Consider the following 13580-nt stretch of genomic DNA (forward strand, 5'->3'; position numbering starts at 1 on the left):
CTCTACGCGCCAAACACGAGTACCCCCAAATTATACTTAAATACACTTAATAATTGATTTACCCCAATTTATGAGTTTTTCATGTTGTTCTTTTTTTTTTTTTTTTCTTCTTTCTTTTTGACGCACTTTCCGTCATTCGTTGAACGGGACAAACAGTCAAACACACAAATACAAAATGAGAACATTCGCAACGAGCTGCTGTCTGCCGCAACTAACACCCAGATGCTCACATGCAGAATAACCGACTAACCCAACTACAGCGCTGCATGTCCCTTGATAGGTCACACATCCAAAGCACAAATACTACAGTACGTACAGTATTACACTTTATAAAGCCAATTTATTTACAAAAGGAACTTATAAATCAACGTACCACTATATACTGTATTCAACTTTCATCTTCATTCATCTTCGTACCGCTTAATTCTCCTCACGAGGGTCACGGGCGTGCCGGAGCCTATCCCAGTTGACTCTGGGCGAGAGGCGGGGTACACCCTGAACTGGTCGCCAGCCAATCGCAGGGCACATATAAACAAACAGCCATTCACACTCACATTCACACCTATGGGAAAAGTAGAACACATCACTGTGCCACCTTTGACTTAATTATGTTATTATATATTAATTATATCATTGGTGTACCGCAAGTGAGTGCTGCACCAGTGCTGCTAGGGTGGTAGGGATGATGCCTTGCTCAAGTACACCTCAGCAGTAGCCAGTAAGCAGACTAGCATCTTTCCAACAAGTAGTTGCTATTTTCTTTTTACATTTTGTCATGTGGGACTTGAACCTGTGACCTCTTACGCCAAAGCCCAAGTCATTACTGACTGAACCACTGCCGCCATAATATACCGTATACTTTAGTAAAATTTGGAATCCATATTTTAGATAACCTGAGTATATTTTCAAGCAAAACTAAAGATGATTACAGTCAACCATTGGTGAATTGCTCTTCTAAACTAATATTTTTCTATCAAACTTAACAAAAACTAATCACTAAATCGTTTGCTTCTGGCAAACAGCATATGCACCGGAAGAAGATTATGACGCTGGAGCCTATCCCAGATGACTTCGGGGCACCTGCGCTGCGTGGAGTGAAATTCATATTCCTGTCATTGGCATTTGTTCAAAGCTGCACTAATCAAGTAAAATGTACGTATGTGGAAAATATTTTGGATGTTTCAGTTCACATACATCTATTTGCTACATATAATTGGCTGGCGACCAGTTCAGGGTGTACCCCGCCTATCGCCCGAAGATAGATGGGATAGGCTCCAGCATGCCCACGACCCTAGTGAGGATAAAGCGGTACAGAAAATGGATGGATGGATGGATGGAATAGGGTACAATCTGTCTCACTTTGTTGTACATGTCAATTGTAAATCCTTTGGGCTAGAATAAGACACATACTGTACATATGAGCTGTATGCATTACTAATTTTGACCTCCAAATTGCAATGCAATAAACTTTTTTTTAAATTTTATTTACTGACAACGATAGATTGCAAATTCAAATTATTACTTCATGTATGCAAAACATATTCAAGCATGTATGAAAATCTGTTCTAATCCTAGTAATCCTTGTCTTGCGCACATGAACGGACATCCAAATGTCTACTGATAACAACCACACTATTTCAGCCTAGTGACTAAATGTCTTGATTCTTTACTGTGACATTTAAACAGCTGAAGTGAACACACCGCATAAATGAATGTAGCTTTATTTTGTTGTACTTGGGATTTGAGACTGGGTATTTGAAAGTGCATCAATAATAGTTACCAAGATTTTTTTTATTATATAGTGGCATATTTGTCACTGCTGAAGATGGCATATTATGTGTTCTAAATTGAATAGCTCCGTGTATCCATTTTCAATAAGACTGGCGCCTATGAGAGCTGAATTTGTTTGTTGACACCGGACAATTAATTGCAGGGCACATATAGACAGAAAACTATAAACGGAAAAATTCTAACCTATGGACAATTTAGTCTTCAATTAACATAACATGCATATTATGAGAATGTGGTAGGAAGTCAGAGTACCCCGAGAAAACCCATGCAAATACAAGCAGAATGTACAATCTTCACACAGGAGGGCCTGAGCTGAGATTTCAAACCCAAACCTTCTTAAAAGTGAGGCAGACACATTCAACATTCATCCACTCTTTTAAATGGACTCCCACTTCACTGGTTCGCGTAAGGTTCTCTAGGACTAAGAAATGAAGGGGGTTACAACTAAGGAATGAAGGGCGTTATCCATCTTGGCCCTACATCGCAAAAAGTTTAATTACTTATCAGTTACACAAGAGCCTCACCTCCAGAGTCTCCAGAGCAGGGCTGGTCTGGCCTTTCAATGCTAACAAGCATGGACAGTCCTCGGTCAGCCAGACCAAAATAGAAAGCCGGCGACCCGATAATGGAATAACACACATTTATCGGACAAAGTGTGGTTGTATTTTGCTAGACGATGCAGTTACCCATGATGTGAATGTCTGTGATAACACAGAGTTCAGCACATGCAGTTTTCTGCTCTGTCGGCAGAAATAAAGGGCTAGTTATTTAGGGAAGCAACTACTGTCAGGCAGTTTGTCAACAAAAGTTGATATTACAATACTCAATATGATTTACAGCTAGAACTCATAGATGGAAATCAGATGCAGATGTTCCAAACAAATACTGTATAATAAAAATACCAAATTCAAATGAGGTTCAGGGTGTTAATCTTGGCTTAGGCTTTTCTGTGTGGAGTTTGCATGCTCTCGACCTAATAGCCTGGGTTTTCTCGAGGTACTGTACTCTGGCTTCTTCCCACATACATGTCGGGTTCATTTAAGACTCAAAATTGTCCGCAGGTATGGTACGTGAGGTTGAACGGTTCTCTACATGTGCCTTGCGATTGGTTGGCAATCCAGGGTGGATCCTGTCTCTCACCTTAATGCCAGCTGGGACAGGCTGCAGCTCACACGTGACCCTAATGAGGACATGAGGACAAGCACTAGAAAATGAATGGATTTACAATACCAGGCTGATAGCATCATGAATAATTGACCGCTGGAACTTGTTTGTTTAAAAGCACCTCACAGGAGGCGGCTGTACAATTTGAAGTTCAACCGAAATTCTAAGATAAAACATGCCTTTAAAGTTACACAAAAACCCTGAGTCGGAACCGCCTTTCTGTGTTTTGCTTTTTGTACTTTTTTGGGGTGTTTTTTGTGACGCTACCATAGAAGGCGATCAGTGATAGCAACAACAAGAAATGTGATGTTGATAGCAGAACTTATTTCACCACAGAAAAGTAGAACACGTCTCTGTCCTGGCTGCTCAGTATAAGATGGATAATGTAACGGTAAGTTGCTAATAATATTACAAGTAGAGCTGCATTTCGTCGAAACACGAACTGTAGCCTCCTTAGTGTCCTTTTTTTACACTTGTTTGACACTAACAAATACTACAATGCTACTCCTGTATGCATGTACAATTACTTACAGGTTAATGATGGTGAACTTTTACGGATGAGCTGGAGACTATCCTAGCGATTTTGGGCGAAAGGCGGTCTACACTCTGGACTAGTCACCAGTCTATCGCAGGGCACACATAGACAAACAACTATTCACATTTGCAATCACAACGTCGCTGAGTGGGAACTGAATCCACACTGGGTGCACCGATGTTAGACGAGTGTACCACTACTCCATCGGTGGAACAGATTAATTACTTCCCATTAGAAAAATTGGTTAGACATTATAACAACTTGGAAGTCAAATAACATAACATAACGCAACATGTATTGTTTTCAATCTCAGCACTTGCACTGAATTTCTTTGACAGGACATTACTAAGCACAATTAGGCACATACAGCAGGTCTATTATTTTGTTATAAATTGTTTGACGAATTACTGCAGTAAAAATTCCAGCCCTGCAATAAAAATGAAGCAGATCATGTCCATTTCTAAAACCGGTTTAACTTCTTGGAGATTATAATTTGTGGTGCATTCAAATAAAATTAGGTTATCCACAGAGATAGTAATCTAATATTCATGGCAGCAGGATTGAATGAGTTTTTAAAAAAAATCTTTACACTAAAACAAATTAATTAAACTTTCCAAAATGTTTTAGAAGGGAAGAGAACGGGCAAAGGAACAAATCATTCAAATTTAAGAGCACACAAATAACTGCACTTTTGCACAAAAACTGACCACCAAATTATTATCAATCATTGTGATTGCAACTTTGCTCGTGTTCTGGTGAACTGATAATGTTGTTGCCCAAATTGATGGATGCCGGTGAAGGGGGTAAATGCATTACTTATTGACGTTCTCCATTTATATGTGGATTGAGAGCATAATCTGGCAAACAACTCAGCATCTGATAAACTCAAGACTGCATCGGGCGAATGTCCCAGGAGATAATGGGTAACAATAGAGAGCACCCATCCTGCTGTTGTTTTAATTAAGGAAAGGCCATGCTGGCAACTTAGTGTACGCTTTATCTCTACTTGGAGTCCTATTTCTTATGCACGACAGACCAAACAAGTCACAATTTATCCTACATTATCCAAGTGAAGCATAACAATACCATATGCCCTGGATAATTGAAACTGTCCTAATGTAGCATGTAGAGTCACTAACCCACCGAGAAAATGTTTCATTCATCACCCAGCCATTTTATATTATTTTAAAGCCATTTCTCCATTCCTCATTTCATCCTTCTATTCTTATCTTTAAAGCCATAAAAGCATTTACTATCATCCGTGGCAATTTTGCAAATGGATGATATTTGGGAGAGCTTTCTCATCGACTCCCTCTGTGGGTGTTACTTTTCTTTGTCTGCTTCATCTCATTGAATGAAATGAAAGAAAGTCTGTGTGCTAAATTGATACACTCCCTGTTGGTGAAATACCTGGGACACACAGTTTAGCTCCAAATTATTCATAATGGGGCCAAATACGGATTAAAAAAAAGGCTTTTTATTTGGTGGACGGGTAGCTCTTATCTGGAAATTATACAAGTGTCTGCAGATGTTGTATTTCGATTTACTGTGTATTCCATTTTGACATTGTGACAAAAAGATGTTTGAAAAGTAGAAAACAATCTTACTTTTGTGACAAACCTGACAATTGATGACTGACAATCGGGTCGATTTCCCCCTCCACTTCCAAACAAAATCAATTACGCAATTATCAGTTGTCTCGAAAAGATTATCCTGTGGTGTGGGGGTGTGGTGAGATTTTCTTTCCCTACTGAATCGTCTCGGAAAATAGTCAGAGCCAAGAAACGTAAACTTTAAACCTGTTCAATATTTACAATAGCAACTTCTTATGTGTGTGGTTAACACCAAGTTGGGGCAAGACAGGGAGTGCTTGATCGTGATGTGAAACTGAGCAATAGCCAATTAGTAAGCGACCTGAAGCTCGCTGGAAACAAATATAGAAGCAACTGAGTGTGTTGAGTGTGCATATAACATGTCTCACGAGTCATTTACCACATTAAAAATGGTAAAAGGAGTTGCACCTGTTACCAGATAGTTACTCTAGCTTCTTCTACTACATTAACTAGTGTGCGATATAACGATATACACTGTATGTCGTAGTGCGATGTAAAAACGTTTACCTTACGATATAACATTATAGTTTATATTATTATAAACGTATTATTTTAGATTTTGGATTCCGCTTGTCACTACTAAGGGAATCCTGTGGTTTCTTTTCCTCCACTTAGTAATGCTTACGGCGATCAGGGAGATGCCACGGTCGTCCGGCCGCCGCGGACTGTGTAGTCGCGCTGGTCCACCAGCAGCTGCTCTCTGCGAAGTGAAAGGCTGCCCCAGCCGCGGGGAGCTGCAAGGTGCATATGAAGTGTTGATGATCATCGTGTCCTGCAATTCACATTAGTTCTCAGAGCTAGTCTTCTTCGCCGCATGAGCCGAGTGATCTACCGCTATGAGTTGTCACTGTTTGGTTGGGTCGGGCCAGCTGTGACTGGCTGGCCCACCTGTTCCGGATGGTTGGGTTCGGTTGCTGTGATATTCTCAAAAAGCAGTCTTGTATTTCTTTTTTTAATTCACTTTATTTACATCTCAGCACACAGAGCTCAAATGGCACCCATGTACCGTAATTTCTTGTGTATAATGCGCACCCATGTATAATACGCACCCCCAAAGTTGACCTAAAAATTCTGGAAAAACCTTCTTCCTATGTATCATGCATTTTGACAATGCATGATTTTGATTCTACCCATTTGATCAAAACATGGAGTATTATCTGTATTTTGTTAGTTTCTTTCAAAGAATTATTCTAAAGTTAAGCACTTTATTTGAACATGTGCTCATTCCAAGCCTGGAGATAATGTTACCAATCGATGATGCATGCTCTGACACTCATCACTCTCTCTAAATCCCTTCTCGAACCTGCCCTGCAGCTGATCCAAAGACAGATATTGTGAGGGCTTACCACTTACACAACGCTGTGACATCTGCGCTAATTTTAGAACGGGATCCCCCAAGTGGGCGAGTGCATTGCTCTTCTACGGCTCCTCTCACAACCTGAACATCTTTCCAGTCCCTGCTCTATTATTTGTCAATGCAGTATACAACAGCGTGTAGTCTTCGGTCCATGTGAAGAAACTCAATAGAGCAGGGTTCACTGCCGTTTTCAGGAAAAGAGGGCATTTTACTTAGTAGAATTATCCTGACGCAGATAATATCTACATGACCTTGTACTACGCATGGCAAAAGTCAAAATCCAATGTGTGAGGCCTAAAGCGCAAGTGAGTGTAAGTAAATTTCATATGAATTGATTAATTCATAGGGTTGCACTCGTGGTTAACACATCTGCCTCACATGTCTGAGGTTTGGGTTTGAAACTGTTCTGGACTTCCTGTGTGGAGTTCTCACCATGCTAGCATGGGTTTTCTTTTTGAATTGAATAGAATAATAAAAAAAAGTGTGAATTGTTGTTTGTCTATATGTGCCCTGCAATTGACTGGTGACCAGTCCAGGGTGTAGGTACCGTGCCTCTCAAGGTGCGTTAAGTGCTATATACTGCAGCTCACAAGTGGAGGACAAGTGGTATAGAAATTGGATGGATGGATGATCAATTCATTCACTTTTCAGGAATAATTATTGTTCAGGGGTGGAGTGAGCAGATACATTAAAATATTTCTTCACTAATTACTGTAACTTGGCCTGTGAGATATCTGATCCCTATAGTTGGAAAATGATTGACCTATTTACTCTCTTATTGTTCGCAACATGGAAGTTGTTGAATATTTTTCTTTCTGGGTCAAACACACCTTGAACTTGAGTGTGTGGATTTGGTTGTCAAGTATCACAGTGGGGGCTAAGCAACAGTGGAGATGATTCAACAAAGGCAGAAAAGGGGACTCAATTTAATTGGAAATAGGCTCCACGGGACTTCAGGTAGAGATTCGTATCACGCCACTGATCATCTGGCTCAAACTGCTCAGAAATGTGGTCTCCTATTGAGTCCTCTTGCTGTGAAGATTACATTATGACATCTGCTTGTTATACTGTACATGTTTTTGTCCAGATCCACACACGTTTAGTTTGGTACTGGTGGTGGTCTGATTTCTCTCAGAGTGTTGTTGTTCCGCCCTCCTGTGTCCTCATTATTAAAAATAATATAATTCATTTTGTTTTTAATGATTACTTGCATGGAAAGCAATTGCATACGGTATATCAGTTAGATTCAATGATTTTAATTGATTTTTACTTTTTAACACAATGACCTTCTTCATGAAACTCTTGTCCTGCTCTGTTAAAACTGCTGCCCAACAAGCGGTGAAAACATGCTTCATAAAACTATGGTTTTAAGATTATCTCCATAGTCCTTCAAACGTTCTTCATTTAGTTGTTTTAAAGATGAGTGAAGATTCACAAAATGGTCAAGACAAGTGCTAGTTGCGCTTACATCGTTTTAATAAACTAAGTGCCAACAATCTTGATTATTGAAGACAATGTTTTGAACAGATGATTGAGAAATCATCACTGAATATGAAACTGATGCTCAAAATCATGTGGGGTAATTAGCCTGGCGGCACGGTGGCCGACTGGTTAGAGCGTCAGCCTCACAGTTCTGAGGTGCGGGGTTCAATCCCCGGCTGTGTGGAGTTTGCATGTTCTCCCCGTGCCTGGGTGGGTTTTCTCCGGGCATTCCGGTTTCCTCCCACATCCCAAAAACATGCATTAATTGGAGACTCTAAATTGCCCGATGATAGCTGGGATAGGCTCCAGCATGCCCGTGACCCTAGTGAGGAGAAGCGGCTCAGAAAATGGATGGATGGATGGATGGTAATTAGCCTTTAAACTATGAATTATGCTGATTTCAATGTAAAATATCAATGCAATGCCTTATGAGATACTGTTAAGAGCTTTGACAAAGCTTTATCTTTTTAACTATTGTTACCTGATGACTGGAACATGAACAGGAGTTTGCGGGAAGCTTCTATCATTCAAAGCCGTTATTACTGTATATACAATTTTCCCCCCCTAAAAGATATATGATAATGTGACATACAGGACATGGTTGTCATCAGACAGCGGCGATAAAATGCATGTATAATTGACACTCATTATAATTGCATTGGGGGGGGGAAAAAAAACCTGAACAAACGAGGATAAACCACCAATAAACCTTTTCGGAGTTGATTCCTCCCAAAATAAGGAAAAATAAAAATAAATAAAATTGAAAATTGAAGAAAATTTGAAAAATAAATGGAAAAGAAATTGAAAAGAATTCTGCAAATAGCTGAAGCTGTAGGTGCCGAGCTGCAGGTACGCGGGGGTCCACTGTATAAAAATAGTAAGACAGTTGACAGGCTTGTGTCATCATTTACACAGCAATGAGCTAATAAAAATGGGAAACGTTTTGTGGAAACAACAAAATGATCCTGATTCACAAAGACCTCCAAAAATGACTCATTGTTGTTGTGGTTTTGATTTACTTGCAAATTCGTATAATTAACATGCATGTGCATGTCCTTTCTTTTTATAAGTGACAAGTGTCGTGTCAATGATTAAACAGCACAACAGCTATGTCATGTAGAAGTACTTTCTCTACCTCCCCCAACGCCAAGCGGCAGTCTGCCTACCTCCACAGCAGCCTTGGCTCTCTCAAACTCCTCTTCTAGGGACTGATGTCTGGAAAGGTGGGCGCTGCCCCACCGCTGATCCTTGGTTAGACGAGCCTATTACATACACACACACACGCACACGCACAATTCATACTATATACGTAGCTGCAGAAACACAGTCCATTAATCATCCACATATAGCCCATCACGCACGCACGCACGCACACACACACGCGCACACACACACACACACGCACACAGACGCGCACACACACGCGCACACACACGCACACAAACAATCAGCCAGAGGGAGACAGGCAGGGAGTGTGTGCAGGGGTCAGCCTTCTCTGCTTTCCCAGGGACGAGTGAATATCTCCTCCTCAACACAGCCCCTGACATGCTTAGCTCAATCATTCGTGTCAGCAGCTCACCCCAACCCTCATCTGAACACCATGCTATACTCAGGCAACCTCTCTCGGGTTCAACCGCGTCCCGCCATCCACTCTTGTGCACCTGCACATGCATTCCTACTCCCCGCAACACGCTGATGGCCTCACAGGTGTAACTCCAAACATCCAGTATTTAAATTTAAAACAGACCAGCTCAGGAAACGTGCGATTATAGCTATACTATACTGGAGCGTAGGTTAAACAATTTTTCACATTAAGATGCGTGATTTATTGTAATGATGATATAGACTGGACATAGTAAAAGATTTGTTCATCAAATCTATTCAAGAAGAAGAACTAACGGGTCCGTGTAGAGTTTGTGGTGTCCCCTGGAATGGGTTGCATAATCGCAGTACTGATGGATGGATGACAGTTGACTTTAATATGCCTTTTTTAATTTTAAGATTTCTTTTTTTAATATGACAGACATGCTGTATATGTCAAATTAGTCAAGGAAAATTCACCCCAAAACCTAATAAACACATTTTACAATATTTAGACTGAGCAGAATATTAAACATTTTTTTCATCAGCTTCTGCTGACAATTACCGGTAAACGGATGCAGCCAAGTATAAAGATATGAATCAAGTACCGTATTTTTCGGACTATAAGGGGCACCGGATTATAAGGCGCACTACCAACGAACGGGGCTATTTTCATACATAAGGAGCACCGGATTATAAGGCGCATTAAGCGAAACAAAACAGTCAGATAAATTACTTAGACACACAGCATAATATGTTCAAGCACAGTAAGTATTACTCCACGAGTCTCCTCACTAGAGTAGCCGTAATGCTCCGACAATCCTGCTTCGTAGTTTACCAAAGTCATACTTAAATATTTTGACAGATTTTTGAGGGCATAAAATCGGTTCAAGGTCAGTAAGCACAACCAGAATTCATACATAAGGCGCACCGGATTATAAGGCGCTCTGTCGATTCTTTGAGAAAATTTAAGGATTTTAAGTACGCCTTATAGTCCGAAAAATACGTTATTAGGACCACTTGAAACAGTGACTAAGCTAAAGTTTTTACTTGCTTGCAGAAGAAGACTCACTTTATTTTATTCTCAAATTGATTCAGTGTTAATTTCCGAAAAGGACAGAAGTTCGCACTTTGCCCTTGTCGTTGGTGTGTAAGCCTCACAGTTGTCGTGTTCGAATCGGCTCCTAACTCACTTGGGATATGAAGGTAAGCGGTGTCAAAAATGGATGGATGGAAATAGAAGAGAATTATGTATCTGTATTGTCTTCTGTTATCTACATGTATTTTTTTTATATTAGCTGACTGTTTGTCCACTTTTGGCATTTCAGAAAACATATATATTGATAAGCTGTGGTGTCCCTACTTGAAAGTATGGGGTGACACACAAAACATTTAATTACGAGAATCGCAATTTGTTAGTCCTGACTTTTTTTTTTTTTTTTTTTTTTTGCATGGTCCAAATGAGAGTTGAAGGACAAGAGTCATCGACTTTACCACTGCAAGTCTGTTGAAAGGAAGCAAATATAATGACTGTTTACATGATACAGTACTTGAATAGTATACTGCATTTTAGGTGTGTGTTATTGTCTATTTCATTTGTCTATCTGTTCTCTGCATTTTGTGAAGAACAGAATATGTATTTGAGAGCTGACAAAAATCATTGCAGTCCATCTTGAGGGAAGATAATTTTTAGACAAAATGACCCTTCATCACGCCTGGAAAACACTTGAAATGCTAGCACTGCATGATTACTAAGGGGGTTGATTTTTCCATAGACTCATTTTGCAAACTCCATGCAAAACACATCTTGAGTTTTCCAAGCAGTCTGTACGTGTATTTTGCATACCTACCAAATATTCGGAGACTAAGCCTGTCTGTGAACTGTTCAACTCTTGAGTGCAACACATTTTATGTGCTTGTTTGAGAATAACTCCTATCCATCTTGGACAGCTATCTTTAATACCAAATCAATTATTAATGCGGGCGCTGAAAAGGTGACGTATGCATAGCTAGCTCAGTGAGATCAACACTAATGGGCTCAGAGTAAGACGGCTCAATAATTCATAGGCTATTAATCTAATAATGGCATCAGAAATAAGACCCCTTACGCAGACCTGCACAGACATCCACCCAGCAAGAAAGCTCTTCACATTTGGACCATGTAGCACCACCACGGAGCAATCTGGAATTCCCCAAAAGCAACTCTTAGCTTCAAGTCAAGCTGCTCGTTTTGAAAGTCAAATTTCACGACATGGTGCAATGCTCTTTTTGCGGTGCAAATGTTTAAGTCTTTCCAAATGAATTGAAAGGATGCATAGGGAGGCTTACATGTCTTCCACTAATATACTGCCTGTTGAGCTGAAATGGAAGATTTGTAGGGTGTTAGGACAAATGACGGCGAAACAAACACATACAAACTTAAAGGGTTAACATACAGTAGTGGTTTGTTCCAGGGTCTAAATGTCTGTCAATACAAACAATATTTCCATGCTGTATCACTTTTAAAGGATGATGACTTCAAATGCAGACAGTGTCAACAATAAAGATGATTACTGACAAATCCTAATCACACTGAGCACTTACTTGAGACACTAGGGCAGACTCTGGCTCCACTTTGGTGTTTGCTTCCACGCAGTTCTTATTCAATGGCTCTAATTGGGTTTTACAGTCAACGGACCTAAAGTAGTGCAGAAGTAGCTGAAATAAGTACTTACAATCCAAGTTATTGTTGGACATAAAATACTCTATTTGTCTATACTAAATCTACACAAGGGACCGTATGTGATTATGTCTTCAAACATACAGTATAAACACCTAATATAAAAAGCAACACTAACTGCTATACTATAGACAGTTTGGTAAGTATTGGGAGATAAACATTTTTGCAGTCAACAGAAGTGTCAAAAGTATTCATGTCCATTACTCAAGTTGAAGTACAGATATTAGGGTTTCAGAAGACTCCTGTAGAAGTAGGAGTATTAACTCAAGCTTTTTACTCAAGTAAAAGTGGAAAAGCAATGGTTTCAAAACTACTTAAAAGATAAAATTAAAAGTAATGCGAGGGGGGAAAAATCGATTAAGCGCAGGGCATTTGAAAGGAGTTGTTTTGGCATTCTACCATTTTGAAAAATTCTTCTAGGTAAGACCATGGATGCACAAGGGTTGGCCAGACAAAATATTTTCCTCATGCTAGCTACGCACTCTAGGTGGAACAGCCCAAGATGTGGGCATTCTCTAGCGCTACGCATGATTCTCCTGTGGACCTAAGCACTTTTCCTCTTCCGTACTCCAAAGGATAGCGCCCTGTTAAGGTGAAACATCATATTGCACATTTTCATCAACTTGACGACTAACTTCACTTGTTTATTTCCTATTCAAAGTGTGCAAGATTTTCGAAATGGTTTTCTATGACATTCACGTCTCAGGAAAACATCACTCTCCAGGAATGAAAGGTAGCCTCAGACTTCAATGAGTCACGCTTCATAGACATTTGAACGCACCTTCTGCGCTTCTGCACGATGGGTGTGTCAGAATGATAATGTGTGGACCTTGAAGGTGCGCAAGCCAGGCGCGTAAAAACACATGAACTTACACATGAACAGGAGAATATGGCACGTAGAGGAACACTGAATGAAAGGGGGACAGACTCTGACACTTGAAACACCAAGCAGCGCCTTCCGTGAGTAACCCTATACAAACACTGTCATCGTCCGCATAATTCTTGACCTAACTTTATAACCTGCATGGATCTTTCCCCCTTATGGATTACTCTGCCACATATCAGTGTCCAGGACAATGCTTACCACAGAAATTCATTCGAAGAGTTTCTTGATGAACGCCGTCTCTCCAGTTTCCACTTCCTGTTACCGTTTCTCTCAGGGTTGGGGTTCAACTCTTCCCATTTATCCAACGGTGAACCAATAATAGCTGCACACAAAGATAAGCATCAATAAAACTACAAAGCAGATTGAACTGGCATAAGAGGCAACCAAAGTAAAGGTTTTGTTCAAATCAATTAACTGCATGGCTTAAAGTATGCCGGCGTTGTGCCGGATAT

General features: G+C 40.2%; 1 protein-coding gene across 5 annotated transcripts in view; it reads right to left on the bottom strand.

Annotated features, from left to right (window-relative positions):
• Positions 1-13580, bottom strand: part of pex5la (peroxisomal biogenesis factor 5-like a) — a 109215-nt gene that overhangs the window by 20582 nt on the left and 75053 nt on the right. For 3 of the 5 annotated variants that reach the window (XM_061778980.1, XM_061778981.1, XM_061778977.1), the window contains 4 exons: positions 13327-13450; positions 12107-12200; positions 11852-11881; positions 9109-9204 (listed from right to left, as the gene is read on the bottom strand). In XM_061778980.1, the coding sequence (XP_061634964.1) occupies positions 9109-9204; positions 11852-11881; positions 12107-12200; positions 13327-13450 (344 nt within the window). The remainder of the gene's footprint in view (positions 1-9108; positions 9205-11851; positions 11882-12106; positions 12201-13326; positions 13451-13580) is intronic. The other 2 variants (XM_061778978.1, XM_061778982.1) reach the window with 2 other exon arrangements.

This window comes from Phyllopteryx taeniolatus, chromosome 7 (genome assembly GCF_024500385.1).
Source record: "Phyllopteryx taeniolatus isolate TA_2022b chromosome 7, UOR_Ptae_1.2, whole genome shotgun sequence".
Lineage (NCBI taxonomy): Eukaryota > Metazoa > Chordata > Actinopteri > Syngnathiformes > Syngnathidae > Phyllopteryx > Phyllopteryx taeniolatus.